Source organism: Pseudoliparis swirei, chromosome 24 (genome assembly GCF_029220125.1).
Source record: "Pseudoliparis swirei isolate HS2019 ecotype Mariana Trench chromosome 24, NWPU_hadal_v1, whole genome shotgun sequence".
Classification (NCBI taxonomy): domain Eukaryota; kingdom Metazoa; phylum Chordata; class Actinopteri; order Perciformes; family Liparidae; genus Pseudoliparis; species Pseudoliparis swirei.
The window spans coordinates 25,260,844-25,288,374 of NC_079411.1; the positions used below are offsets into that span (position 1 = coordinate 25,260,844).

General features: G+C 45.3%; 2 protein-coding genes across 5 annotated transcripts in view; one reads left to right on the top strand and one right to left on the bottom strand.

Annotated features, from left to right (window-relative positions):
• LOC130190448 (meiosis regulator and mRNA stability factor 1) lies at nt 1-17,846 on the top strand. 4 transcript variants are annotated; one of them, XR_008830966.1, is made up of 28 exons: nt 1-67; nt 736-946; nt 1,594-2,478; nt 2,717-2,879; nt 3,022-3,236; nt 3,574-3,691; nt 3,792-3,964; nt 4,292-4,786; nt 5,782-5,936; nt 6,222-6,383; nt 6,507-6,693; nt 7,054-7,232; nt 7,326-7,406; nt 7,543-7,782; nt 8,045-8,164; nt 8,275-8,453; nt 8,573-8,793; nt 8,875-9,017; nt 9,170-9,303; nt 10,026-10,228; nt 10,981-11,208; nt 11,899-12,138; nt 12,620-12,871; nt 13,032-13,092; nt 13,225-13,317; nt 14,210-14,377; nt 15,111-16,506; nt 16,735-17,846. XR_008830966.1 is itself a non-coding variant. In XM_056409867.1 (27 exons), the coding sequence occupies exons 2-27, from the start codon at nt 794-796 to the stop codon at nt 15,293-15,295; spliced, it is 5,433 nt and encodes a 1,810-aa protein (XP_056265842.1). In that variant the 5' UTR covers nt 1-67; nt 736-793; the 3' UTR covers nt 15,296-17,846. The 4 variants fall into 4 exon arrangements, 3 of the variants coding, with proteins under 3 accessions (XP_056265842.1, XP_056265844.1, XP_056265843.1); XM_056409867.1 differs by having other exon boundaries at nt 15,111-17,846; XM_056409869.1 differs by having other exon boundaries at nt 2,777-2,879; nt 15,111-17,846.
• Nucleotides 17,828-27,531, bottom strand: part of bmerb1 (bMERB domain containing 1) — a 16,372-nt gene continuing 6,668 nt past the window's right edge. The window contains exons 2-6 of the mRNA XM_056409878.1: nt 26,386-26,506; nt 23,242-23,315; nt 20,533-20,647; nt 19,543-19,619; nt 17,828-19,442 (exon numbers count right to left, since the gene is read on the bottom strand). Of these exons, the coding sequence (XP_056265853.1) occupies nt 19,324-19,442; nt 19,543-19,619; nt 20,533-20,647; nt 23,242-23,315; nt 26,386-26,506 (506 nt within the window). The 3' untranslated portion in view covers nt 17,828-19,323. The remainder of the gene's footprint in view (nt 19,443-19,542; nt 19,620-20,532; nt 20,648-23,241; nt 23,316-26,385; nt 26,507-27,531) is intronic.

Below are 27,531 nucleotides of genomic sequence, written 5' to 3' on the forward strand. Positions count from 1 at the left end.
CGGGGTTTCTTGAGCGCTCGATGAGAGGAGCTACGGGAGGAGGATGTGAAAGAGGAGACCTTTCTAGGTATCGAGGCAACAAACTTTTTGGGACGTTTCTCGCCAGAAGCAAATCATATTATTTGTTTACCGTAAAGGAAATGAACGGTAGAATGAGGGGTAGCAGCTCGGTGTCCCTTAGACAAGCTAACAAATGGTGTCTGTTGTTATCTCACGTTTTACCGTCTAAAACGTTTACCGTTAACGTTCATTTAAGCCAACAAATGCCAGCTAGCGGTTAGCCGACAGTTTAACTAGCTAACCTAGTTTACTATATGACGTTAGCTTATAATTTAGCATCACATCCGCCGCGAACAACGACTGAGATACTCGAACAACGGGAACGTGAGCTAGCTTGGAGCTAATGTATTGTTAACGTCGGTTGCTGTACTTTTGTGTGTGTGTGTGTGTGTGGGGGGGTGGGGGGGCTGTGACCGTTGCGTTAATTGCCTCCATTAAAGTTAAATGCTCTAATCTCAGCAAGTGTTCGTTTCTCATAGATAACGACGAGTCCGCTTAGCTTCGTTACGAAGTTGCGTTGAGTCAAACTTAGCGTCATGACCTTTGGACCAGACCTGTGCTTTCTGGATGTTTCGTTTTTTAGTGTCTCACTTGACCGACAAAAAAAAAAAAGTGACGTAACTAAGCTAACTAGTCTGTCGGTTACTTGTTGAACTTTCTTGTTTCGCTTCACAGGAAAGCATGAGAGAGACGAGGAGCGACAGCATGGTGAAAGTCCTCTCTGGGTTGTATAATGGAAGGACTGGGAAAGGAAAGATCCATATGCAGCTCGAGACACTTCCCGTGGCTCAGTCACCCCAAAACGGAGGCCTCAACCCTGCTATGGAAACTCAAAGACTGCTTCCCCACCAATGAGACCACCACCGCTCATCACGCAGACAAAGAAGTAGGTATTTAATGTGGACAGTCCAGGTATCGAAAGATACACCGGCATGTAGGGGAGAGTGGAGGAAGTAGAATCGATATCTATTCAAAGGACATTCAGGCCCGTTATCAGATATACGGTGTGAGGCAACAATCTGGTGCAATTTGTTATTTCATATTTATCATATTTTACCGTAACATTAATTCCAATCAACTGTTGCATTTGGAACTCAAACGGTGGAAAATGTCATAATCCATACACATCAGATAATGACTTTTGTCCAAAAATAAATATAATTATAAGCAGTGAGTCCTTTAGAAAAGAAAGAAAAAAATGGGTGCACTAGTCGTTGCATAATAACTTTCAGCTGATCAACAAACTGCAGATTTGGAAATGCTGGGCTATACTTCTAAAATCAGCATTTATTGTTGGTAGAGAAGGCACAGTACCTTTTTCTTTTTAGACTTGGCCATGTGAAGTTGTTAAATATGGTTGGTGTTAATCGCACGCTTTGAGGGTTCTGTTAATACCATTGCGCACCCATTCTGATTATTTAGATTGCATGTTTGTCCTTTGCAGAAAATATTAACAAGTGACTGTAATAATATGCTGTAATCAACAGAACCGTGTAACTTAAAGTGAAATCCGCTGGTGATTTTATGTTCCAGAACACTTGCATGGATAGCAGAAGGGCTGTGCTGGAACTGAAAGATGTACCTCCTCCTCCACCCCATACATCCTCTTCCCAATCATCCCAGCCCTTCCCTATGCCTCCTCTCCCTATGCCTCCTCTCCCTATGCCTCCTCCCTGCTTGCCTCCTTCGCTTACACAAGACTCCCTCCAGCAGCCACCGCAATCACAGCTGCAACAAGAGGGGGCTAGCCCTCAAGTAAGCATTTACTCTCACTGTGACTATTGCAGCACAGACGGCTCTGGGTTATCAGGTGGTGGAAGTGTTGACACCAGCAGCAGCAGCATTGCTGGCGTCGTCTCGCTCTATATGGCCCCAGGCTCTCTGGGAGCACCCATCAGAACCAGCAGTATTAGCAGTTCGGGCATTTGCTCTGTAGCTTCATCTGTTCATCAGTACGAGCACATTAGCTGCAGAAGCGGAGGTGAAGTTCTTGATTCTTTTCCCAGTCTGGGTTATCAACCTCCGCTGTCCTCCTCTGTCGCTACCTCTCAGCCCATTTCGTCACAACCCTACCTCTCCTGCTGCTCGGGGCTTCTCCACACATATCCAGCTGTACCTCTTCCATGCAGTCAGCCCGGCCCGTTTCCCTCCTCCGCGCTCCTGGCTTCCCCTCTCCCCTGTGGTTCCTCTCTACCCGCTCCCTTGCATGGCGCTTGCCTGTCCTCTTCCGGCTACTACACTTGTGGTGTGAACTGCTGCCCGTCAGCCAGAAGATCCCAGAGAACCACGTTCGGTGATCGCACGACCGTCACCACCACAACCACCTCGACACACTTCTGCTCTAATCCCATGCACCTAAATGTAGAACGCACGGTTTGTGTGAAGGGGGCGCACTACTGCCAGGAGTGCCTGTTGAAGGTTGGTAGAGTTCACTTCAATAACTGTGGCCTGTCTTTGTATTTCTGTACCCTAAAGATCACTGTAAGTAACTTTATTCTATATGGGTGGATGACCCCGCCATATTGATATTGTGTATGTGGTGTTGTAATATGCATTTAGGATGTATTGTTAGTATTGCCTGCTTTTGATGCTAGTTTTATTTATTTTATTTATTCCCCCCCTCTTAACCGTTATACTGATTTGTACCTAATTGCAGCCCATAAATGGTTTGGCATCAGACTTTGAAAAGGCATGGCCCAATGCTCCTATTCCCCAGACTGCTCCAATCCCCATTCCCATTTGTAATGGCTGTGGCACCTCCTCTGAAAGCATGATGCTCATGCCGTCAGCCAGCCTTGGCAAGACTGGCCAGAAGTATGGTTAGTAGACTCTTTACTCTCCCATTTTTGATTCCGGCATGTATAATGTTGATCTTGTGGAATCTTGATTTGACTGATTTAGTTCAAGTTGTTTTAAAGCTATTAAGTGTGTTTTTAAGTGATTGTTTGCAAACTGTGTTAGGTTCGCCAGAGAATGGCGGTCCCGAGAACATCCCTCCGGTGGGCGTCTTCTGGGACATCGAGAACTGCAGCGTGCCGAGCGGACGCTCTGCTGGTGCTGTGGTCGAGCGTATTCGCAGCCATTTCTTCCAGGGCCACCGTGAGGCTGAATTCATTTGTGTCTGTGATATCAGCAAGGAGAGTAAAGCCGTCATCCAAGAGCTCAACAACTGCCAGGTACCGTTATACTTCATGCATATTTCTCATGATTACGCTATTAATGAGACGTTTACATCCGGAATGAACACCATTGAGCTCCAGTTTATGATGGGTAGAGTTGGCCATGCTATCATGTGGGATCATAATCTTTCGATAGAATATTTCGACACTTGGCCTGAGCTCACTTTTTTAAACATTTTTATTTGTGCGCCATACTGCATATTGGGAGTGTTCCTAAAACAAATGCTATAGAACCTATTTGATAAAGGTATTTCTACATTAGACATTGCCCTTTATAAAATGACACAAACATCTCTATAAACTTCCCTAAAAAAATGAATGAATGTTTCTTTAGGTTACTGTTGCACATATCAACGCCACGGCCAAGAATGCTGCCGATGACAAGCTTCGCCAGAGCCTGAGACGCTTCGCTGAGACTCACACGGCGCCTGCGACGGTTGTCCTCGTATCCTGTGAGTTCACCTGAGATTCACTGATCAACCACAGCCGTGACGCCACAAGGGTTTTTGTGATGACACTTGTGTTCTTTTCTCTTCTTCTTTTTTTAACTAGCGGATGTGAACTTTGCAAGTGAGCTGAGTGACTTGCGTCATCGCCATGGTTTCCAGGTAATCCTGGTCCACGGCAGCCGTACGTCGTTGGCCCTGCTGCAGCACGCCCACCGCCAAGTGGCCTTCCAGGAGATCACAGCTGATCTGCCGCCACGTATGCTTGTCAAAGCACAGGTAGGCCTCACAAATGCTTTCACTAGGACTGAACTTATTTATAACAATGAATGTACTCTACGGTAAGTAGTTGCTGGCAAACATTACCGTGGATAATTTAATTTCAGTGTGGACTTACAAGAGGGCAGAAAGGCAGTTAGAATGGGAATTTATCAACTTCACAATTATTTACCAAAGCAATTTTTTTTTTTAGGGATCTTAACAATTTTTTCAGAATCTATATTACTCTGAGCTTTCTTCAAATTGTTCAACTCAAAGGAATTTTTCGTTTTTACGTGAACATTATACAAACCAGACAGGCACCTGTCTCTTCCTCCCCTCCCTCAGCCCAGTTTCAACCTCCTCTATGTTCACAACCTCCCTGTCATCTGTGACAAGAGCCTACGGAACGCCGTGAAGCTCAGGCTGCGCCGCCTATCAGACAACTGTGGTGGCAAGGTGCTGGGCATGGCCCAGGGCACAGCGGTCCTCCGTTTTGGCAGCACTGAGGCGGCCGCGCGCGCCCGCAAGCGAATGGAAAACGAGGATGTGTTTGGCCGCCGAATCAGCGTCTCCTTCTCCCCGCGGCCCCGAGGCGACGCGAGTCCCGAGCCTGAGCTGCAGTCTCAGCCCCAGAACTATCACAGCCAGGATGTAATGTTTGACCCGCCCCCATCCCCATCCTCCTATTCCTTTCTGCCCCTGGGGATGCCAAAGTCACCCAGGAGGCCGCGGCGAGCGACCCGCTTGTGCCATGCCCCTGGCACGGTGCCTGAAAGGCCCTACAGCCCCAGGAGGGGGTGCAGTGGGCCTCCCGGTGGTGCTCCAGCCAAGCCCCGTCAGGTCAGCACCTGCTTCCCCATAACCTCCGCTGCCCTCTCTCCTTGTCTGGGCTGCAACCCAATGTCCCTCTAACTGCTGCTTTGACTAACCACCTGTAGCTGCTCGCTTGCCTTCATTTGTCTGCCTGTGCTAGCATGAATTAGTTGTCATTCGTGCTTCGTGTATCCCTTATTGTCCTGCATATTCATTGGTCATTCGACATATTTGTGCATGAATAGCTTGTGATTTTCTGATTGTTTTTTCCCCCAGTACATCAGTGCTGATGTACCGCTTTATACAACCTGCGCCATGCCGCTGCTCATTGTTTTGGACGCTGTAGTTTTCCCCTCCTGATGAAACTGATTGTGGGTGGCTGGTGTGACTGGCTTGGCATGTCTGTTTTCTCTTTACTCTAACCATCGGTGTGGACGCCTGGAGAAGAGCGACTCTCAAACTGATTACTGTATCGATGGACTCAAACTCGGGATGAGTGTTTTAAGACTTGACTGTAGTTGGACAGTACGAATTAATTTGGAGTGGGGCCAATGAATCAGTCAGCTCCTGAATTGAAGGAAAACATTAAACCATATATTGCATTACATTACATGTCATTTTAAACCTGCACAATGGCAATACTGTATTAACATTATTTGATTTATGATATCACATTTTCTTTGGAAGACTCTTGACTACCATCGCATAACTATGTGCTACGGCTTTGAATATTTATCAACTACAACATGACACATATTGATCAGAATCTTTCCATAGCAGAGCTCTCCACAGAACTAAGATGTGCAATATTAGTGTTTTCTAGACTGCCCGTTTATTTTAAATACCTCTACATTTTAAGTGCATCCCTAGCTAAACTTCTGAATACCAGTTTATGCCTTTAACTCATTTTATCATACATTTAGTCGGACATAAGCGCATGTTTGCATGCACACGTAACTGCATGAGCCGTATCCAGCCAGTCAACAGCTACAGTATTGATGTCTGCTGCCTCTCTGGTTCAGGAGCCGGGTAGCTTGGAGGGCAAGTCCAGAATGAGCTTCCACCACCCGGAGAAAGGACGCGCCGCTTCCTCCTCCCCCCTCAGGAATGGGGAGACGGGAGCCGTGGAACAGCTGCCCCGGCCTGGCCTCACTGGCGAGTCCATGTACAGGAGGAGGTACACACAGGGAAAGGGGACATTAGACAGAAGAATGTCATTTATTTGCAATATGAAAATTCCTTTGATAATTGTTGGCATATTATACTTTTTGTTGCTATGGTTTGAAACTACAAGCGTTAACTCAAAATCTGCCAATGGAGGCAGTTTGTTTTCACACTTATTTCTGATATTTATTCTAGAAGAATGATACAAGTCGTATCAAACTGTGGAGAAAATGGATTAGGAAGCATTTAGAAGCCTTGGGACAGACGTTTATGTTCTTTTTCTCATCTTTCCGTTCAGAAGAGACGGCTCCTTCCCTCGCAGCGTCACAGAATCTCCTGCAGAACAAGCGGACAGGAGCTCAGAGGACTTCCAGATCAGCACACCCTCAGCCTTCAGCAAGTTGAACCTGCACAGGAGCTTCAGCCCCCTCGTCCCGTCACAGGGCTCCTGGTCATCCAGGTGACATTTCGTCATTTTTGAAGAAGTTAACATGACACATTGGTTCTTGCAGAGAGAGCTCAAACCTCGTATTCAACGGTAGTTCTCATTTCAAAGCCGTCTCTGCCCTTCTCTTAACAAAAGGAGTGCGTCGCCCTGCTTGTCCAGCCGGTCCTCACCCCTCCTGGCTACCACTCGTAATCCGTGTCCAGAAGGTCCACCTGAACCCTTCTCAGATGGGGCGGAGCTCCAGGTGGCCAACCTGGACTACAGAATGTCCCGCAAGGATCTGCAGCAGATGCTGCACGACACCTTCTCCCGTTATGGACGGGTACGGCCAACTTCAGTGTTATAGATGTTTTATTTGTCACTTGTAGAAAATGTGTAGAGATAAAATTGTTTGAATTCCATTTAGCTACTCTGAGTTCAGGGTGCTGGTGTATCCCGAAAGCTTGCTCAATCTTATTTGGACCACTTGAATACAACAGAACCATCGTTGGTATTTTTAGTAATGACGGTGCTTTTCCTACAGGGACGACAAACGGCCGCCGTGAAAAGTTTTATTGACTGGCATCTTTGATGAACACATTTATCGGAGTCCGAAACAAAAAGTTACTTGAGATGCATTTGTGTGCAGATTTTCTACTAGACTCCTGATTCACCCCGGTGTCTGTGACCTTGTTTTGTCTAGGTGAAAGCTGTGGAGCTTAGCCCCCACACTGACTATCAGCTGAAGGCCACAATCCAGATGTTGTCCTTGCAGCAGGCCATCGGTGCAGTCAGCGGCCTGCACCGCTATAAGATCGGAGGCAAGCGCATTCAGGTGTCTCTGATCACTGGTGGCGGCAACAAATCCCTTTCCATGCTCAGGTACAGTTACGTGTGGTTGAGTTTCTTTTATATGTTCTGGTTTCGACTGCGGGGGGTAAACATCAGCTTTTTTCTTTTCTTTAAATTATACAGCACAGAGATCATCAGCATTCTTCAAGACGCACCAGCCAATTGCCTTCCGCTCTTCAAGTTTACAGAGATCTATGAGAAGAAGTAAGAACATTTTTCTCGACATGAAAAGCTTTACTCGTACACATTTTCCACTTTTATTGTCGCAATTCCACAACGATTATACGCTTGTCGCCGCAGTTTCTGCTGCCAAACCATATGCGCCGCTTTCTCTCACCAGATATTCCCGGAAGCTGGTGGTTGGGGATCTGTACCGACTGCCGGAGGTGGTGGCACTGCGGGAGCAAGGGGGCTCGAGGCTGGTGTGCCTACTGGCCAGCAGCCAGATCCGTCAGAGTCCACTGGGATCGGCCCACTCCCAGGAGGGCTCCTCCTCTACCAGCGGCAGCCCCGTGGTGTTCGAGGAGCTGGAGTACCATGAACCCGTCTGCAGAGAACACTTCACGCAGCGGGACTTCAGGTTATTACAATTTTGTACACGGTATAACGTTCTGAATCAATTATTCGAAGTTCCTTTGAAACCGTTAAAATATTTTACATTATTATATGAATTAAAATGGTATTTCCCCTGTTGAATCGTAAGCCTACCTTGTAGCATCTTGACCCAGCTTGTTCCCCTCTCACTTGCTCTGAACTATACAACTGAAGCAGAGTGTCCCCACAGTTTCCATAACTGATTGTGTCTTACTAATTAAATCTTCTTCTCTCTTTTTTTTTTTTAGTGAGGCTGACTTTGACCCCGACTCTTATAAAATACCTTTTGTTGTGATGTCCCTGAGCACCATAGCATCTGAGGTCCACGGTCTATTGCAGTCGCATGAGGGAACTCTTCCATTACTCAGGTTACAACCGGTTCTTTAATTAATGCATTCAGAATTTGTTGTTAAAAAAATAAATAAATCAACACACAAACAATTATGAAGTCTTGTAACGTCTTATGTTTTCCATGTAGTTTTCCAGACTGCTATGCAGACAAATTCAGCCCTCTCCAGCTGGGTAATGAGACGCTGGAGGGCGGTGTTCCTCTGGAGCACCTCATTACCTGTGTTCCCAGTATCACCATTGTCACGGCTCAGAATGGCTTCAAAGTCATCAAGTGGATCCACAACAAACCACCAGCACCAAACTCCGGTAGGGGCGTTCAAAATGTGGCACGTTGTCCTACTATACCATATCCAGTGCTATTTCTTTTACCACAGACCTACCCTTTTCTGACATGACGTGTTTTTTATCTTTTATGTTTCATGTAGAGCCATGGATTCAGCGCTGCAAGAGTCCGGTTGGCAATCCACAGCTCATCCAATTCAGCCGTGAGATTATTGACTTGTTAAAGAGTCAGCCTTCTTGCCTCATGCCCATGAGCAAGTTCATCCCCTCGTACCACCATCACTTTGCCAAGCAGTGCCGCGTCTCCGACTACGGCTACTCCAAGCTGCTGGAGCTGCTGGAGGCTGTTCCACATGTCCTGCAGGTATTAATTAAGGTTGATGACGATCTTTTGTACTTTATTTCTTTATATTTTACACATTGCGTTTGTTTTCTCCGCCTTCAGATATTGGGCATGGGTACCAAGCGTTTACTGACTCTGACTCATCGGGCTCAAGTGAAGCGCTTCACCCAAGACCTTCTCAAACTACTCAAGTTTCAAGTCAGCAAACAAGTCTCGATCAAGGACTTCATGCAGGCATACCATTGGTCAGTTGACACGGCTTGGAGCTGAAGGTGTTTTTTGTTGACGCTATCAGTTCACCTGCCTGTGAATCCAGCTCATGAACAGTTGGAGGAAAAGTATTAAATGTAAGATGCATCCTCAGCGTTAATGTTTGTAATGTGATCTTGTGCATCAGGTGCTTCTCCAGAGACTGGAGGATAATCGACTATGGCACATGTGACCTGATGGACCTGCTGACTGAGATCCCAGACACCACCATCACAATCACACATCAGGACATGGACACGGTGATCTCTGTTCCCAGGAGAGGTCTGTTCAAACTAGTTTGAGATATTAAGAATACTTATTATATGAAGTGGTGGTCACAAGAGGACTTTTAAAGAATTGTTTTGAGCAATACGAAGTTTAGTTTCTCAAACTTTATCAATCATTTTTAGTAGATGATTTCAGAAGAATTCCCTCTTTTTTTTTACACTTTATTTTTGTCTCCATCACAGATCAAACGCGTATATACAGAAATTAAAAACAAGTAAAAAATAACAGCGAAATCTTTGTTTGCTCTGTCCTCTCAAAAGCTAAAGATAAATTCTCAGGAACATTCACGCGCTATTGTGTAAACATTGTCCATTTCTCATGGCATTGCTCCCCTTGAGCTCTTATTCTGTGAGTTAACACTTCCATATCGTACATATATCGGTCAGGATTTTCACCCATCCATCTTGTGATGGGGATGGTGGTTCTATCGTGTGCCATCTCTTCGTAATAGCCTTTCTACTCACAGGATTTTCAGCAGAAGCCCGTCTTCCACTAACACGGTTGTTGTCATATTACCAAAGTAGAGAAACGTACATGACTTGGTTGTCATAGCCCAGAATGTTGACGACTATATGGACATTTCCTTAAAACTATACAATTGCCGGGCATAGCCAAAATACATGAATGGTCTACATTTACTGCCCCACATGGTTGAACAACAGACATTTGCTTGCAATCTAATTATATTTTAAGAATTCCCTCTTGTGGACCTGCAGAGCGCACAGTGGAGGAAATAGAGCGCACGAAACAGTTTGGGAAGGAGGTGGTGGACCTTCTTCGCCACCAGCCTCACTGCCGAATGGCGTTCAGCAAGTTCATCCCGACGTACCACCATCACTTCGGTCGCCAGTGCAAGCTCAGCTACTACGGCTTCACCAAGCTCCTGGAGCTCTTCGAGGCAATCCCAAACATAGTGGTGGTGAGTTTCACAGACCTGTTTGTACAGTGTGATGTCTCGTAGTCCTCGGTGCGCCAACCCGTAACGAGGAGGAACAATTAAAGTGCGTTTCTGTTACGATGATCATTTCATGTTGTGCAGCCAAGAGAAGGGATCGCACGTCAGTGACTGTTTATGAGTCGTACATTTCCATTTGCTTCATTGAACAGACTTGCTAATCGTTCACTGTCATTAGGTGGTTCCTATTGTATTTGCTCCTCCTACTGATATCAGGGTTTGTACGGTCATGGAAAACCTGGAAAAGTTTTGGAATTTTAAAAGCTATTTTCAGACCTGGAAAAATCCTAATCACAAAGGTTTTGGGAAAGTCCTGGAAATGTGTTATATTCACATGTTCATTTACGCTGAGTTAAAAAAAAATGTTTTAAAGAAAGAGGCTCAAAATATAAGCAGGCATACGCTCTCATACTCGCGGCACAATTGGATTTATTTATAGCAACAGTAGCTCAGAGATAATCCACTATTGTAATAATATATACACAGATTTCACAGTGTTTGGTCATGGAAATTTGGTTTAGTCATGGGAATCCATTGGTCAACATGTGTGTGAACCCTGTGTTATTTACACAACACTTCTGTCTAGGATCAGGCTCTTATGTCATGTGCTTGGCACGCACCGGGTTTTTAAATCCACCTTTTTTAAATTACCGTAGTGTAAATGCCTTTTCCTTTTTCTCTGCCGTGAACACTCACGTCGCCTTCCTTTTGGTCAGGTGTTGGAGTGCGGCGAAGAGAAAGTGCTGACTCTGACCGAAGTGGAGCGCATCAAGGCTCTGGCCGCTCAGCTGGTCAAGCTGCTTCGGGCTCAGAAGAACTCCAGCCTTCCCGTCAGCCAGCTGCTCACGGAGTACAGCAAGACCTTCGGCTACGGCCTCCGCCTGCAGGACTACGACGCCAGCTCCCTGCCGGCGCTGCTCGCCAAACTCTGCCATGTTGTCAAGGTAAAGAAACGTCTAATGGATAAACGCCATCAAGTTATCCGAGTGGTGCACCACTCGATGTTTTTCAGCTCTTTGGGCGAGTCTAAACCAGCCGATTAATGAGCATCACCATGTATTTCAATACCCAGCGAGGAAGAAGTTCTCCACCTTTTGGAAACTTTCTCACGCTGCAACTCACACGTATGAGCAAAAGGTTAACAAAAGCATTCTTAGTGTGGCATTAGCATGTAACGGACCGTCTGGCAATTAAACGTGTTAATGGAGGGTTCGTACGGTCATGGAAAACCTGGAAAAGTCATGGAATTTTTTTAATGGTAATATCCAGGCCTGGAAAAGTTATGGAAAAAACTTAAATCATAAAAGTCATGGCAATGTATTATATTCACATTTACGCCGAGTTTGAAATAATTAAAACATTTTTTTTAAAGAAAGACGCTCAAAATATAAGCCGGCGTGCGCTCTCAATACGCAACATTTTCTATATTGTTTATGTTTATACCGAGATTTCAGTTTGGTCATAGACATTTGGTTTAAAATCATGTAAAAGTCATGGAAATCCATTGGTCAAAATGTGTAAGATCCCTGTTAATGATTTATTCTTTTCAGTGACCTAATGCAGCTTATAGACTTGATATAAACCAACCCGTTCATGTATAAATAAACAAACCGCCGCATTCTTCCCGTTCCAAGGTGGCGGATGGCTCGGGGAGTCGGGAGGTGCAGCTGATCAACAGGAAGTCGTTGCGCTCGCTGACCTCCCAGCTGCTGGCTCTGCTCATGTCCCAAGAGGACGAGCAGGTCCCCAGGGGCCTCAACGTGGAGGAGCTGAGCCAGCGTTACCTGGCTGTGCACGGGGCCCCGCTCAACCCATGTGAATATGGGTTCCTCTCTCTCAGCGAGTTGCTCAAGAGCCTGCCCTACCTTGTGGAGGTGAGTGGAGGATTTAAGTTTTTTGTTTCCGTTCTCTTCAAACTCCTTCGAGCTTTCTACATTTTCCTTTTTTTCCTTTCATTTTTTTTATTCATTTAAACATATTAACATAAAACAAATGCAAACATGTCTGACATTTAAAAAATACAATAAAACAGGGCACCCCTTTAATGATCTTTTACTTGTACATTTGTATACACCTCCCTGCATCTATATTTGCATTTCCCTAAAAACACAAATCCGGCCCCTGAGTATTTGAACCCTCTAATTTGTAATAAAAGCCATCAGATTTCTCTATGCTTGGTCAGTTTGGCTTTAAACTGTTTTTCACCCATGTAATCATATTTTCGTACATCTTCCTTTTGACTAGTCAAACTTTCTCTGTGCTTCGCTGCGTCTCCATTTTTATTGCGTAGTTCACCTGTACACAGAGGCGGAGCTAACGGCGTAGTTTAAAAAAAAATCTATTTTTCTGTCACAGTTGTACCATGAAGAGCAAGATGACGACGACACAGCTGGCAACGCTGCCAGTGGTTCTGGTGACGAGTGGGTGAGGCTAACCCGACTCTACCAGTTTGCCCGTAGCGTGCGCGGCCTGCTCCACACCTACCACTACGCCCAGATCTTCCTGACCGAGTTCCAAGGGTCGTATAACAAATTTACCGGCTGCGGCCTTGAACCACGTTCCTACGGATACACCTCCACCGACGAGCTGCTCGGCGCCATTCCACAGGTGGGGGGGCTTCGACTTCACGCTTTTCAAACTTTTACTGTGGCGCGTCTGAAGCGCTTCCTGCCTCGTGAGATCTGCCGGCGTTGTGAATTATCATCGGACGACCGATAGTTTAAGCATCTGCATATTGTTTTATCGCTTTGTGTCGTGTCATCATCAGGTGGTCTGGATCAAAGGGCATGGTCACAAGAGGATTATCGTTTTGAAGAACGATATGAAAGGTGATGTCACGGCGCGCTGGTGATTATGTCTGTGGGCTGAAGTGATGGGAGGATCTTGGGGGTGGGGGGTGATATTTTGAGTTGACGCCTACAGAAATGTATGACGGGAATGTGTGTTGTGTTTTTGTTTAGCAAGGGCAAGCCCTTCAGTTCCCTGCAGCCCCCAGCCGGGAGAGAACACGGAGAGCCCGGCTAGCAGCGCAACTTCTGGAACCCAGAGTCCAGGTAACATGGGTCACGCATGTCTTTAGACCAAGTGCTCGAGCTTTATTGAGCCTTTGGGTCATGGAAAACCTGGGAATGTCCTGGAATGTGTAAATTGTTATTTCCAGGCCTGGAAAAAAATCCTGATGGTGGGAAAAAATGAATTTTTTTTAAATGTTCATATGTGTATTTACGCTGAGTTTTAAATATTTAATATGCTTTTAAAAGTATGACGCTCAAAATATAAGCCGGCGTGCACTCTCATACTCGCAGCGCACATTTTTCTTGTGCAAGTGAACGCACCGTAACTGACGAGACATAAATGTTTATTCAAACTATTGTCTCATTCATTTGTCATTTAAGGTTATACATGTTCTCACCTTTTCATGGAGAAAACGAGATTTCACCAAAATGTTTGGTCATGGAAATTTAGTTTATAATTATGGAAATCATTTGTCAAAATTGGTATGAATGAAAGAATTACTAGTGTGCAAAAAGGAGATGACAATAATGTGTTATTTTTATAGACTGCTCTGCTTCTGATCAGATGAAACGACATCATGCTCTTTACCTTCGCATTGAAAATGCGGAAGGTTATATTTTGATCGCCATTTATTTGTATGCGTGTTACACTCATAAGTCAAAAAGTATTAAACCGAATCGCATGAAATTAGGTGGGATGATTGGTTATTACCCGGGGACCATTTGATTAGATTTTGGGATAAATCGGGTCAAAGGTCAAGGTCATGAAAAGGTCAACATCTTCTTTTTACCATAGCGCGGTCAATTTTTATCCAATTGGCATGCAACTAATGCCAACATGTTCATAATTCAATCCCCAATCTTGTGATATGCGAAGGTATGCGCTCTACCGAGTGCCCGTTCTAGTTTATTTATTGTTTTTACCTGCAAGGTGGCGATGTTGTCGCCGTCGAGTCGGAGCTGCTCTGCCTGACGTCCGCAGTAGATCTACTGTGTGGCCCCGTGCTGTCCTACCTCCCGTCTCCTCCGCTGCTCCCAGACCCCGTCCTCCTCCAGGAGGAGGACCTGATTCACTTTGAGGAAAAGATTCCACCATCAGGTCCGTTTTTAATGTTCCAGGTTGGATGTATTGTGTTTTAAATCAGCAAAAAATTAAGTTTAACAGTTTGTACTTCTCTTTAGTAAATAAGTAATCAGGATTCTAACATTAATAACCACGAGATTTGATGTATAGTTTTATTTTGTTATAATCCCAAACTTTAATATTCTGCCAAAATGCACTATGCTTTTAGCCGGTCAACCCGTCTGCTACTTTAAAGATTATTATATTTTAAGGCCTAGATGCTTAAATCTTACATTTTGTCAAAAGCATCTTGATTTCCTAACTGATGAACAAAATGGTGGAATATATGGCCTTGCACATGTGTTCCGAGTGCTCCCAAAAATAGGGTTGGGTACCGAAAACCGTTGATTGCTGGTCTTGTATTCATAAAATTAGGCCAACAAATAATAAATTAAGCATTATAACCATGTTTTAGCTAGCTCGTAGCGAGTCTGATATCCGTTTCGTCAGTGCGGCCATGAGGACGGCTTTTACAGGGAAAATGGCCAAAGAGGTTTTTAATGTCAGTCGTTTTGTACTTCTTCTTTTTTAAGTATCGGTTTAGCGCCGGTATCGTAAAAAGCCCAACCGATATCCATCCCTACTCAAAAAGCATGTTGGAGAAATGGCAAACGATGCATTTTAATTAGTAAATCACACTTTTTTCTTTTCCTTACATCTTTCCGGTCTTTCCCTTGGTGAAAGCTCATCTGTACTTGTGTGTTTTCAGTGCGTGGTGAACCCGGAGCGGCGGCTGCCGCCGACGCATCCGATCGGCCCGGCGTCACGGGCGACCCTGCGGTCGCCGGGCGTCCTTCCTCGCCGCCCCGCGCGGCCATGGACAGTCCCAGCAGAAGAGCGACACGCAGCCGAATTAAGCTGGCGGCCAACTTCTCCTTCACGGCAGGCCTCTGATCCCCTACACACACACACACACACACACACACACACACACACACACACGCGCGCATACTGTAACTCTAAATACAAGAGTTGACCAGCTACAGGGAACAGAAGCGACCGCCGAGAAGCTTTTGGCGTCGCCCCCTCTCCATCCTCTTCGACGGGCCGTTGCTTTTCTTCTCGATTCCCTCATCGGCCGTCTTCGTTCTTCGTCCGCTCCGTTCACGATCGCCGAGATCTTTCCGATGTTCACCGAGCTGTGATTTTCTCCTTGCAGATTTTCTGCAATTATTTAGTTCGCCAAATCCATCTTACCGTCGCCCGTGTTTGCCTTCGCCTCCAAAGTTAAAATGATATTTCCGTTGTCAAAAAAAATTTATTTGCTCGCCGGCTAACGGTGAATGGAGAGTCTAAAGGTGAGTTGGTTGCCACTGTAAACAAAGCAATGGGAGAAAAGCTCGGGATGACCAAGTGTTCCACGTTAAATCCAAGAAATGTGCTTGCCCAAATTCTCCGATCATACACGTTGACAAATAACAGGTTTATAAAGATATTTAGCTCCCGCGCCATATTGAGGAGCCTCTGCGTACTGCCTGGAGATGGAGCATTTCATTTATGCCCGTCATTTTTAAATTCCTGTGAACTTTTGGGGGTGATTTTTGCTTTTGTCGTGACCTTTAGACAAACCCTTTCAGTCTTCTATGGGGGAAAAGCACCGAGGAACTCTATTCTCTCCTTTTGTCCGTGAAGTAGCCCGACGATCGTATTTTCTGTTCCTTTCTATATTGCGCAGAGTATTTAGTCGTCTGTGGAAGAGTTGACCAAAGTGTGTGTGTGCGGTGTGTATCTACAGTGTGTGTGTAACGGGTCGATGCATCCACGGCACGGTTTTCTGATTATCGAGACGAGCGCTGCTCTCAGGAATTTTTTATTCTTGTTGTACTTTTGACTTAATTTATTGCAGAGCTCTTTGCCGCGTCTCTCCGGGGCCACGAAAGAAGGCCTCAGGAAGGGGAAACGGCCGACTCTTTAAAACCCCGGCGGCGAGAACCGAGACGCTCGTTCGGCTTCGGCCAGCGGCCGCCGTGCGTTTGTTCTTTTTAGCCGCGTTTAGTGTGTGTGTGTGTGTGTTTTACACTGGACTAGGTGGTGTGAATTATGCACGGTGTGCATAAATGAGTTAATGCTGGTGCCCAGGAGGAGCAGACAGGAACAGAAAGACGGTAAGACATTCTTTAAGATCACGTCTTTTATTTCCACCACATTTTTAGGGATTTTCTGGAGTTGGCTTGACCCATATATATATATACAGAAATAAATAAACGCTCAAGGTTTTTAAGAGTTAACCTTGTTGCTGGTCGGCGCCGTCTGTGGCGCCGTCGTCGCCCGAGTTGAAGAATTCAAGGGGAGCAGTTGAGTTTTTGACTATCATTTCTTTTTTTAATGACGAGGTGGCCGGTCGTGATCGTTTCCGGGGGAAAGAGAGATGGGTCGAGCGGCGGTGGGCCGTTGGCGGAGCGGCTCCGGGCGACCGCCGCGCACCAAGAGGACCCTCTGCCGGGCTTTTACAATGGCTTGTATTTGCCGCGGCGCCGAAGGAATCGCCATCGTATCTCCCCGTCGCCGACATCTAGCAGAGGAGTTTTTACTTACTGATGTGTGTTTCTTTTCAAGTGTTTACTAGATTGCTGGCTGCTAAATTGCCACCCGATCATGTCCGCTGCCGGGACGTTGGCACGACCGCGGCGCCGCCGAAGTCTTTGAGGGTCGTTTGTGTTCAGAGAAAGGGGCCAAAGAATGGGGAAGAGCCCATTCCAGTCCGGTCCAGTTCCAGTGTTTACCTCCTTTAGCCAGCGGGAGCAGTGTTAATACTTTCCTTTCTTCAAACTTGAATTTAGACTGGTATGAAAAGGCCTTTTTAAAGCCGAGAGATTCCACCTGCCAACGTGCCAAAAAGAATAACCGGAATACCAATCGAGATGTTTTTAATAACGGCCGCTTAGGGTTCAGGTCTCTCCTGCGATGTTTTACTGTCCTTTGATGAAGGGATGACGAGTTGATGATGGAAAGGGGCTGAAAATAATTTACTGTATTCCTTTTTGTGACTGGGCGAACCCCGGCTCCTCCCCCAGAGCACCGCGGTGGCAACCGACTCGCGAACACGCGCGGCGTCTCCGCTCAGCTCGACGCGATCGGCGAGAAGCCGTCGCGCCTGTCAAAATATGCACTTTTGCATAGTTTTGGTTCATGAAATACAAAATGTGAAGTTGTGGTCGTGGGGCCCGGTGAGGGGCCGAGACGTGTTCCCGTGTCTTTACCTCCGAGTCGGATTCTGCTTCAACCGGTTTTCACGTTTCACAACAAGAAAATGTTTATTCAGCGGTGTCCTTTAAAACTGCCTTTTGATTATTCTTTATTGCCTCACTGTTGTGTCCTCGACATCCCCCCCCCCACCCATCATGTCACAGCTTTACTGCCTCGCCACACTAAGTCACTGTGACTGTAACGTTGAAGGGACCAAAAAAAAGAAAAGATTTCTGTTAATAAATTTCACAAGCATCAATTTCGCCTCGTTTTTTTATTAATCAAATACGCCAGCGTGTTCCTGAAAGATGCTCTTTTTTTATTTAAACATGTATTTACAGGTAGTTTCAGCTTATTTTCTGCATATTTGTTCAAATATTCAACATAAAGACCTTCGTAAATTCACTACCACTACAGAACGCCAAGTCATCAGAAAGAAGGTAAAGTGACAAAGCACTAATATCCTAAATACACAAACGGACACGGTCTACTGGAGGCGTTTACAAGAGTTGCATTTGTTTCCCGTTATCGTGGAAACGTAAGACTAAATTCAGAGGATGCAAGTTGTAGAATGTACCACCACTCAAATTCCTGGTTGTTGTTGTTGATGGCTGAGATGATGCCGGTGATGTGACTGGGGGAAACATGTCGCCATGTTTTAATGCACAGGTGTCAAACACAAGGCCCGCAGGCCAAATCCGCCCGACAACTTGAAAGACTTATAATCCCCTTTTTTAAATTTTTTTAAAGAAATATAAGAACAATATCCTGTACTTATTTTGAAGGTTTCAAATTAAATTGATTTATGTTATAATATTAGAAAACATTTGTTATGTTCAATATTTCTACACTCAAATAAACAGTTATTTAACAATATGTTGGGTAGTAGTTTATGCAATTATATGTTTCAGTGACAACCTTTTGAGGGCAGCCAGGATGCAGATGTGGCCCACGGTGAAAATGAGTGACACCCCTGTTTTAATGCATCTAAAGTGTTGCCATGTACAATGGTGACTTAATGATGATGAAGTGGGCGTGAACCAGAGGAAACTGCAGAATTGGGTCACGGTGAAATGCACGCGTGACCTCATCATGTGACCCGACAGCAGAGTCCATTCTCACATTTTGATATGATATCCAGCCGATATTAAATAAAGTCAAATATATTACTTTGCTCCGGAAGAAAAAAGCGTCTCCCTTCTAGCATTTCTATACCAATCATTGTTTGAGTGACGTGTGATGGTCGTAGTGGTCTCCTGAAGGTTCACTGGTTTTATAACGGGGGGGAAATGGAAGAATAAATACCCGTTGTCAAACATGACTGGACCGTAACGTGTCGTCAGCATTTATGCTTCACGTTGTGGATATTGTGCTTGTAGTTCTGTAAATGCTGCTGTCATCATATTGATCATACACCTTGTCATTTTAAAGGAATGTTAATTGATGACCAAATCTGATTCTAATTTAAGACGCGCATTTATCCAATCTTCAGTTCCTTTACTTCATTTATACACGAAGGGACGAGTGTCTCGTTGTGAAGTCTCCCCCCCGAGCACTGACTCTGGATCAGCTCCCCGAGACTCTGAGCTGGCGCGCATCTGCTTATTCCGTGACGAACCTGATTCCTGAGCAGTTTTTTTTTTTTTTAAGTGAGAAGCGGTTTAACCCGAGGTTCACCGAGCCGCAGGAAGGGACGTGTGGCGATGCGATGCGAGTGCGTCGAGGTCCGCGTGGGTTTACATGACGGCGCACTGGGTGGCGCCGCAGCAGTCCTTGATGATGGCCACCCCGGACTTGGTGATGGACGGCTTGTTGGGAGGCGGCTCTGGGATTTGTCTCTTCGGCTTTGGAGGAGCTTGACAGGGGGGGGAGAAAAGAAGAAAAAAAAGACACGATCACACCCTGGAAGTAAAAACATCATCTGTCACCTTCGTGTTCAAAACGCCGTCACTCACTGTGCGAGGATTTGAGCTTCTTCTCCAGAGGCTTCAGTCGGAGGTACTCGGCCATCTCCTTGTCTTCCTCCTGCTCCCTGAGAGAATCAAGAGGCTCAGTCAGCTGCCACTCAATGGCCTCGTGCTTTCTTTCTTTTTTTTCTTCCACAGGATGTGTTTAGACTCGTCACGGTAGGAAACGCACAAGTGGAAAATAATAAAGTTAATGACGGCTGAATTCCATTTAGATGTTTTGTTTCAGGCTTCCTGGTAATGCGCGTGCCGGCTGACTGGCGTTAACGATGCCTCCCGGGAAGCCGCGTGTTCAGTAACATGTCCTTTTTTTTTTGTTTGTTTTTGACGCCAGGAGTAAAAATATCTCGATAATTAGTCAGTCCACCATGAAATATCTTTATCTTGTAATTTTCTACAAATATCCATCTTCCCCAGGCGATGAATCCCAATTATTCTGGTGATCCGCCGACTTCCTCCGGCACAGACGTGGCTATAAATGATAATTAACTTCTCTGATATCTTCACTTGTTCTCAGCTCTGAGACGACGATACACGAGTAGCGCAAACTGCTTTTGATTTGACGACGACTCGGCACAACGTTACACTTTGACACGGTGACTGCAGCATCAGGACCGACTGATTAAACTAAAGCATCTGATGGTCCACACTTTTTTATTCATCTTTTTTTAAAGTATTTGTTTCTCATCCAGCGCCGTAAAGCCAGGCTGTTCTGTCAGTGAATATCTCGCCTCTGAAGGTTATTATCTTAGTGACTCGTTGTCGGAGGAGGAAGAAAAATGACAACGCAGAGCCGTGGTCATCAGTCAGCCTCCCACACACAGCTGTGATGAAGACGAAGAGACCTGCCCCCCCCCCCCATCTTCAGTCCCGCTCACATTTACTCTAATGAGTTTCCTTCCCCCTGTTCCCTCAATCATCCTCTGTGTGTATTCAAATAAAGAGGGGTATTAACTGTGTGAGGGGGGAGTGCTCTACCTTAATCTCTCCACCTCTGCATCGTCGACCAGGAAATCCCTCTTCTGCACCAGTTTATGAATCTTCTGGATCAGCTCTTCTTCCCGCTGCCGGTGTTTCTTGGTTTTTTCTTTCTCTGGGGGTGGAACAACAAAGAAGAGAAATGATGAGTCGTGAAATAGACGACGGAAAACACATTTTATACCCTCGCATGAAATAAAAAGCATCTGACCTTGAACCGAAGTCAGCTGACTCCTCAACATCATCACAGACCCAGAATTATTAACTCATGAATAATTTATAACAATTAAGGTACTGACTAAATGACGTAAATCAATGATAGAGCTCTTTTTTTAAATATATTCAGAGATCAACGTATGAAGCTTTCCATACCGTCACACTCTAAAGCAACCAAAGTACACACACACAAATTCCTCCAGAACAATCTGAGGGCTCCCGATGTCAGGAGTCAAGGGGGGGGTCTGTTGGTCACGTGACTCTCATTGTGCTGCCAGACCCTCCCTAGCAACAGCATGCATGAGGCCCCCAGTGGCTCATGGGAGTGTCAGCGAGGGGCACTTTTTGTGTCACCGTGTGCAGTTTTGCCCTAATCCCAAATGCATCGGGGGGGCTGGACACAATAATAGGAACGGCTCACAATATAATGCAATCAAAGCTGCAGCCAGGGCGGAGGTCTCGTCCTCCTCTAGGGGGTTCATTTGGGGGTTTTCATTCCACAATAATAATACAAATGTAAATGTAATCTAAGATTCTGTATTTCTCTAAAAAGAAATGTATTCTGCTAAAAGTCCTGAACAAGTGAAATGTCTCAGTTACTTCGTCTTATAAATGAAAAGTTTAATTGAAAAGCAATAAAAGCGTCTGCTGCTCAACTCCATGAATACTCTGGGTTCTTTTCCTTCCGTCGTCTTACTTGTTGTGGGAGGAGCTTATGCTCATCCTGTTGTGATTACTTTTCTTGTAAAACAAACAACTTACATTTAAATTCATTGTTTTCTCACCGTTCAGGAAAAGTTGCACATAGGACCGCTGGAAACTGGAATAAAAATCTTAAATGTCTTTCTTGGTTTCGAGACCAGTTTTCACCGGGAGGATTCATGATGTCAGTATTTTTTTAAATCCTGACTGCAGCAATGACTCAAATCAACATAAATCATGACATCAACAATGAGTCTTCCTGACAACATTCACTCAAATACATAAGCTGCAGAGCATTATCCGGCGTTTCCGTTATTCTGTCCACCCTCTCTCCATCGCCGGGTTAACATTGCAAGTGGTTTTTACCACCTTGTGATTGACAGGTCACTGGTTCTTCTCCCAGAGCAGCTAATGGATATGTGCATGTGTCTTGTTGCTGTGCGTGTCCTTGAACACAACACCAGCCCCCTCCTGCTCACACACACACACACACTGACACACGAAGACGTGGTGCTTCTAACGTCACTGAACCATTTCACAGCACTGGAACAAAACTGTGGAGCTAAACCAATATTTGATTCTTTATTCTGCACCAAAAACTCACAAAAATAGAACGGGCACTCGGTAGAGCGCATACCTTCGCATATCACAAGATTGGGCATTGAATTATGAACATTTTGGCATTAGTTGCATGCCAGTTGGATAGAAATTGACCGTGCTATGGTAAAAAGAAGATGTTGACCTTTTCATGACCTTTGACCCGATCGATCCCAAAATCTAATCAAAAGCTCCCCGGATAATAACCAATCATCCCACCAAATTTCATGTGATTCCGTTTAATACTTTTTAAGTTATGCGAGTAACACGCATACAAATAAATAAATAAATGCACGGCGATCAAAACATAATCTTCCTCATTTTCAATGCGAAGGTAAACATCCATATAGAGTAAAAATGTGTGTTTACTGTTAATTAATGCAAAGTTCCCATCGGCTCATATTGCCTCCGCCTTGCGTGATTATCTCACCCGTATAACGTATAACTCCACCAAACACGAGGCACATAATCAATCTCGCGTATTACTGCATTGACAGCTTCAATAAATCATAACGCGGTTATGAGGCGCTTCCTGCCAAAAACTCTATTTTTAGCCACGTCCAGGATCAATTCTGAGAGGTTTATGTCCTGATGTGCTTACAGCTGCGTTTCTTGAGAAAATATAGGGTGTACACTACCGTTCAAAAGTTTGGGGTCACTTAGAAATGTCTTTATTTTTCAAAGAAAAGCACTGTTTTTTCAATAAAGATAACATTAATCAAAAATACCCTCTATACATTGTTAATGTGGTAAATGAATATTCTAGGTGGAAACGTCTGGTTTCTAATGAAATATCTCCATAGGTGTATAGAGGCCCATTTCCATCAACTATCACTCCAGTGTTCTAATGGTACATTGTGTTTGCTAATCGCCTTAGAAGACTAATGTCTGATTAGAAAACCCTTGTGCAATTATGTTAGCACAGCTGAAAACAGTTATGCTGGTGATATAAGCTTTACAACTGGCCTTCCTTTGAGCTTGAAGTTTGAAGAACAAAATTAATACTTCAAATATTAATCATTATTTCTAACCTTGTCAATGTCTTGACTATATTTTCTATTCAATTTTCAATTCATTTGATAAATAAAAGTGAGTTTTCATGGAAGACACGAAATTGTCTGGATGACCCCAAACTTTTGAACGGTAGTGTATATACTGTATGTGTGTGTGTGTGTGTGTGTGTGTGTACTGTACCTGGCACGGTGACAATCTGTCTCAGCTCCTGCTTTAAACTCATGATGTCTTTGCAGAGCTGAATGTCATCCAGCCTAGAAAGAGAAAAGAAAACGGCGCATCACGCCATCAGATCACAGATATCATTTACTGCTTCCAGTTTTGTTTGTATTAATCTGATCGGAGTGACGTCAGGCAGAGTTGTAAGATCTGTGGGATGGAGCAAATCAACAATTGTATGTTTTTTTGATCGAATGAAAAGTTCTTCTATTTCCAAAACATAGAAATAGATTTTAAAACTTGAATATGTTCCTTGTTATTCCAACACGGATGAAAGTAACACTCGGGATGGGTAAAAAGACTCTTATTTGTAATGTATGTTAATCTTATAATTCCAAGACATTCACTCAGACCCATTGCGCTGATGGTAATAATAATAATAAACTCGTCAGTAGCTCCGTCCTGATCTAAGATTGTGTTAAATGTTGTAAGATTTAATTTTGAGATGAACTTTGAAACTAACGAGCACAATGCGTTGAGAGACAGCCGGAGACTGAAAGGGATCCGATCTATCAAAACAAATATATTCAGTGAACTATTGATACGAACTGAGCGAACGTTTGTCTTGTTTATTAATAATTCACTGCCACATTCGTCTGGTTTCTGTGTGAACGATGGATTAGTCGACTAATTATTTTAGCTCTAATCCCCAAAGTCGTAAAATCCACTCATGTCATCAGGACTTCACTGCCTCAGCCCCTCTCAATCTCTCTTTCTCTCTCTCTCTCTTTATCTCCCTCTCTCTCTCCCTCTTTCTCTCCATATCTCTCTCCATCTCTCTATCCCTCTTTCTTTCCCCCTCTCTCTCCATCCTTCTCTCTCTATCTCTCTCCATCTTTCTCCCCCCGCCCCCCCTCTCTCCCCCTCTCCCTCTCTCTCTCTCCCTCTCTCTCCATCCTCTCTCTCTCTCTCCATCCCTCTCTCCATCCCTCTCTCTCTCTCCCTCTTTCTCTCCATATCTCTCTCCATCTTTCTCCCCTCCATCTCTCTATCCCTCTTTCTTTCCCTCTCTCTCTCCATCCCTCTCTCTCTCCCTCTCTCTCTCCATCCCTCTCTCTCTCCCTCTCTCTCCCTCTCTCTCTCCCTCTCTCCATCCCTCTCTCTCTCTCCCTCTTTCTCTCCATATCTCTCTCCATCTTTCTCCCCTCCATCTCTCTATCCCTCTTTCTTTCCCTCTCTCTCTCCATCCCTCTCTCTCTCCCTCTCTATCTCTCTCTCCATCTTTCTCCCCCCGCCCCCCCCTCTCTCCCCCTCTCCTCTCTCTCTCTCTCCCTCTCTCTCTCCTCTCTCTCTCTCTCCCTCTCTCTCCATCCCTCTCTCTCTCTCCCTCTTTCTCTCCATATCTCTCTCCATCTTTCTCCCCTCCATCTCTCTATCCCTCTTTCTTTCCCTCTCTCTCCATCCTCTCTCTCCTCTCTATCTCTCTCTCCATCTTTCTCCCCACTCTCTCCCCCTCTCCCCTCTCCCTCTCTCTCTCTCCCTCTCTCTCTCCATCCCTCTCTCTCTCCCTCTCTCTCCCTCTCTCCCTCCCTCTCTCTCTCTCTCTCTCCATATCTCTCTCCATCTTTCTCCCTCCATCTCTCTATCCTCTTTCTTTCCTCTCTCTCTCCATCCCTCTCTCTCTCCCTCTCTATCTCTCTCTCCATCTTTCTCCCCCCGCCCCCCCTCTCTCCCCCTCTCCCTCTCTCTCCCTCCCTCTCTCTCTCTCTCTGCGGAGCAGTGACAGCCATACCCCAGATCTCTCTTGTGATGGATGAGGCCGATGACTCATCCACAGCCTCCTCTCTCTGCATTTATCCCCGTTGCTTCGTTTTACATCTCATCCCTCCTCTTCCCCTCTTTCTCTCTCCCCCTCCCTTTATCTTCTTTCTCCTCCTCCTCTCTCTCTCTCTGTTTTTCTCCCTCTTTCTGCCTCGTGTTTCACTCTCTCAATGCTATCTGTGCATTCCAGCAGCTTCTGCACTCTCACACGCCGTCTGCTCCTGTGTGTGTGTGTGTGTGTGTGTGTGTGTGTGTGTGTGTGTGTGTGTGTGTGTGTGTGTGTGAGTCACACGGAGCCTGACAGCGTCAGAAACCAAAGCACGAGGCAGCCTAATGAAGCCTTTCTAGTCGGCGTGTGATCGTGTAATCGACTGCGTGAGCTTTTCTAAGATGAGCGTCGGCTTCACTCAACGCGTCACGTGACCCACAACACACAACACACACAAACAACACACAACACACACCGGCCTCTTCTCCCATACGTCACAACGCTGAGGCGATTTGATACAGGTCAATACATGAAGGTAAACAGGGCAGTTGAGTTTTCACTGTTAATTCAGTTTTATAAAAATGTAATATTCACTTCAATATTCTCCTTTTTTAATAAAAAACAACAAGATATGTCAACAAAACAAAATCGTCCCTTTTGAAACACTTTTAAGGTACGTATAATCGGAGTGTGACATCTTCCTTCTCAGACTATCAATACATTTTGTGATGTCCTAAAAGTTCTAAGAGATTATTTAGATGGCAAAAAAATGCAGACATTTCTAATTAGTCATCCAAATGCAAATGAAATAATACTAAATATTTTATTTTATTCATTTTATCGATGCAAAATTCATTATTTTTGAGCTCCAACCATTGGTCATGCCAAATATGTAATAATTTCAGAAGATTTAATAATAATTTGCCGTTATAACTTGTGAAAGGGGTTTTGATTTATGTGGCCACTGTGATTATAATCTATAGTCTAGTGACTAGACTATAGATTATGATTGTTCAATAGAGGCTAGACTATAGATTATGATTGTTCAATAGAGACTATTGAACAATCATAATCTATAGTCTAGTCTCTATTGAACAATCCGATTAATACACATATACATATATATATATATATATATTCTGCCTCTCTCTGTATGGAACATCATAACTTACATCACAAGGAAATAACTCTTGAATGTTTTTTCTATTTTGTCCACACAGGAAGAAAAAACTCGTTATCCACTCAAGGACACCGACGTTGAGGAGTCGTGGTGACACTCGTGTCGACTCCATCCTCGTCTCGCTCCGTCAGCTTCGCCGTGACGGAGCCGCCGGCGGCTCATCGGAGAAACTCACATGAAGCGGAGCTCCGACTCGCGGCGGACGAGGACCTCACGCAGCCGCTGGATACGAGACATCTCCACCTCGATCTCCTCCGGAGCCATGGTGCTCTCTGCCATGGACACATCGGAATGACCTGGGGAGGGGCGGGGGAGGGGGGAGGAGAGATGGGAGAGGGGAGAAAGAGAGGAGGGAGAGAGGAGAGAGAGGGAGAGAGAGAGAGGGAGGGAGAGGAAGATAGGGGGGGAGAAAGAGACGGGAGGGGAGAGAGAGGGGAGAGGGAGGAGAGAGAGAGGAGAGAGGAGAGAGAGGGAGGGAGAGAGAGGAGGGGGAGAGATGGAGAGGGAGAGGAGAGAGAGAGGGAGAGATGGAGAGAGGAGAGAGAGTGGAGAGAGAGAGAGGAGAGAAGAGAAAGAGGAGGGGAGAGAAGAGAGAAAGATGGGGAGAGAGAAGGAGAAGAGGAGGAAGAGGAGAGGAGAAGGAGAAAGGGGAGAGAGAGATGAGAGAGGGGAGAGAAGGGGAGAGAGAGAGAGAGGAGAGAGAAGGAGGAAAGAGGGAGAGAGAGGAGAAGAGAGAGAGAGAGAGAGGAGAAGAGAGAGAGAGAAGAAGAGAGAGAGAAGGAGAGAGAGGAGAAAGAGGAGAGAGGAGAGAGAGGAGAGAGAGAGAGAGAATGAGGAGAGAGAGAGGAGAAAGAGAGGAGAGAGAGAAGAGAGAGAGGGAGAAGGAGAGAGAGAGAGAGAGAGAGAGAGGAGAGAGAGAGAGGGGGTGGGGAGGAGAGAGAGAGGAGAGAGAGAGAGTAGAGAGAGAGATGGGGGAGAGAGAGAGAGGGAGAGAGAGAGAGGGAGAAGAAGAAAGAGAGAAAGAGGTAGAGAGAGACAGAAGGAGAGGGAGAGAAAGAGGGAGCGAGAGAGAGAGAAGGAGAGAGAGAGATAGAGGGTAAGTAGGGAGGAGGGAGGGTGGAAAGGAGACAGCAGGAGACATGAGGAGTAATTAGCGTCTCCATTGTTGTCCGTTCTTTCCTAAGTGGCTCAAACACTCGCCTCTTATTCAAGATGCTGATCGTACTTCTCTTCATGTTTTCGTGAGTTTCGTTTCTCCGTCACTTGTCATCGTTCTCAGAGCCAGAACTCGTCCTCCGCCTCGTCTGCCGGTGACGAGCGT

Excerpts from the sequence above, each read along its gene's own strand:
- LOC130190448 (XM_056409867.1), top strand. The coding sequence starts at position 794 with ATGGAAGGACTGGGAAAGGAAAGATCCATATGCAGCTCGAGACACTTC. Across the intron at positions 12,139-12,619 it reads GCCTGCCCTACCTTGTGGAG|TTGTACCATGAAGAGCAAGA; the intron begins GTGAGTGGAGGA and ends TTTCTGTCACAG. Across the intron at positions 12,872-13,031 it reads TGCTCGGCGCCATTCCACAG|GTGGTCTGGATCAAAGGGCA; the intron begins GTGGGGGGGCTT and ends TGTCATCATCAG.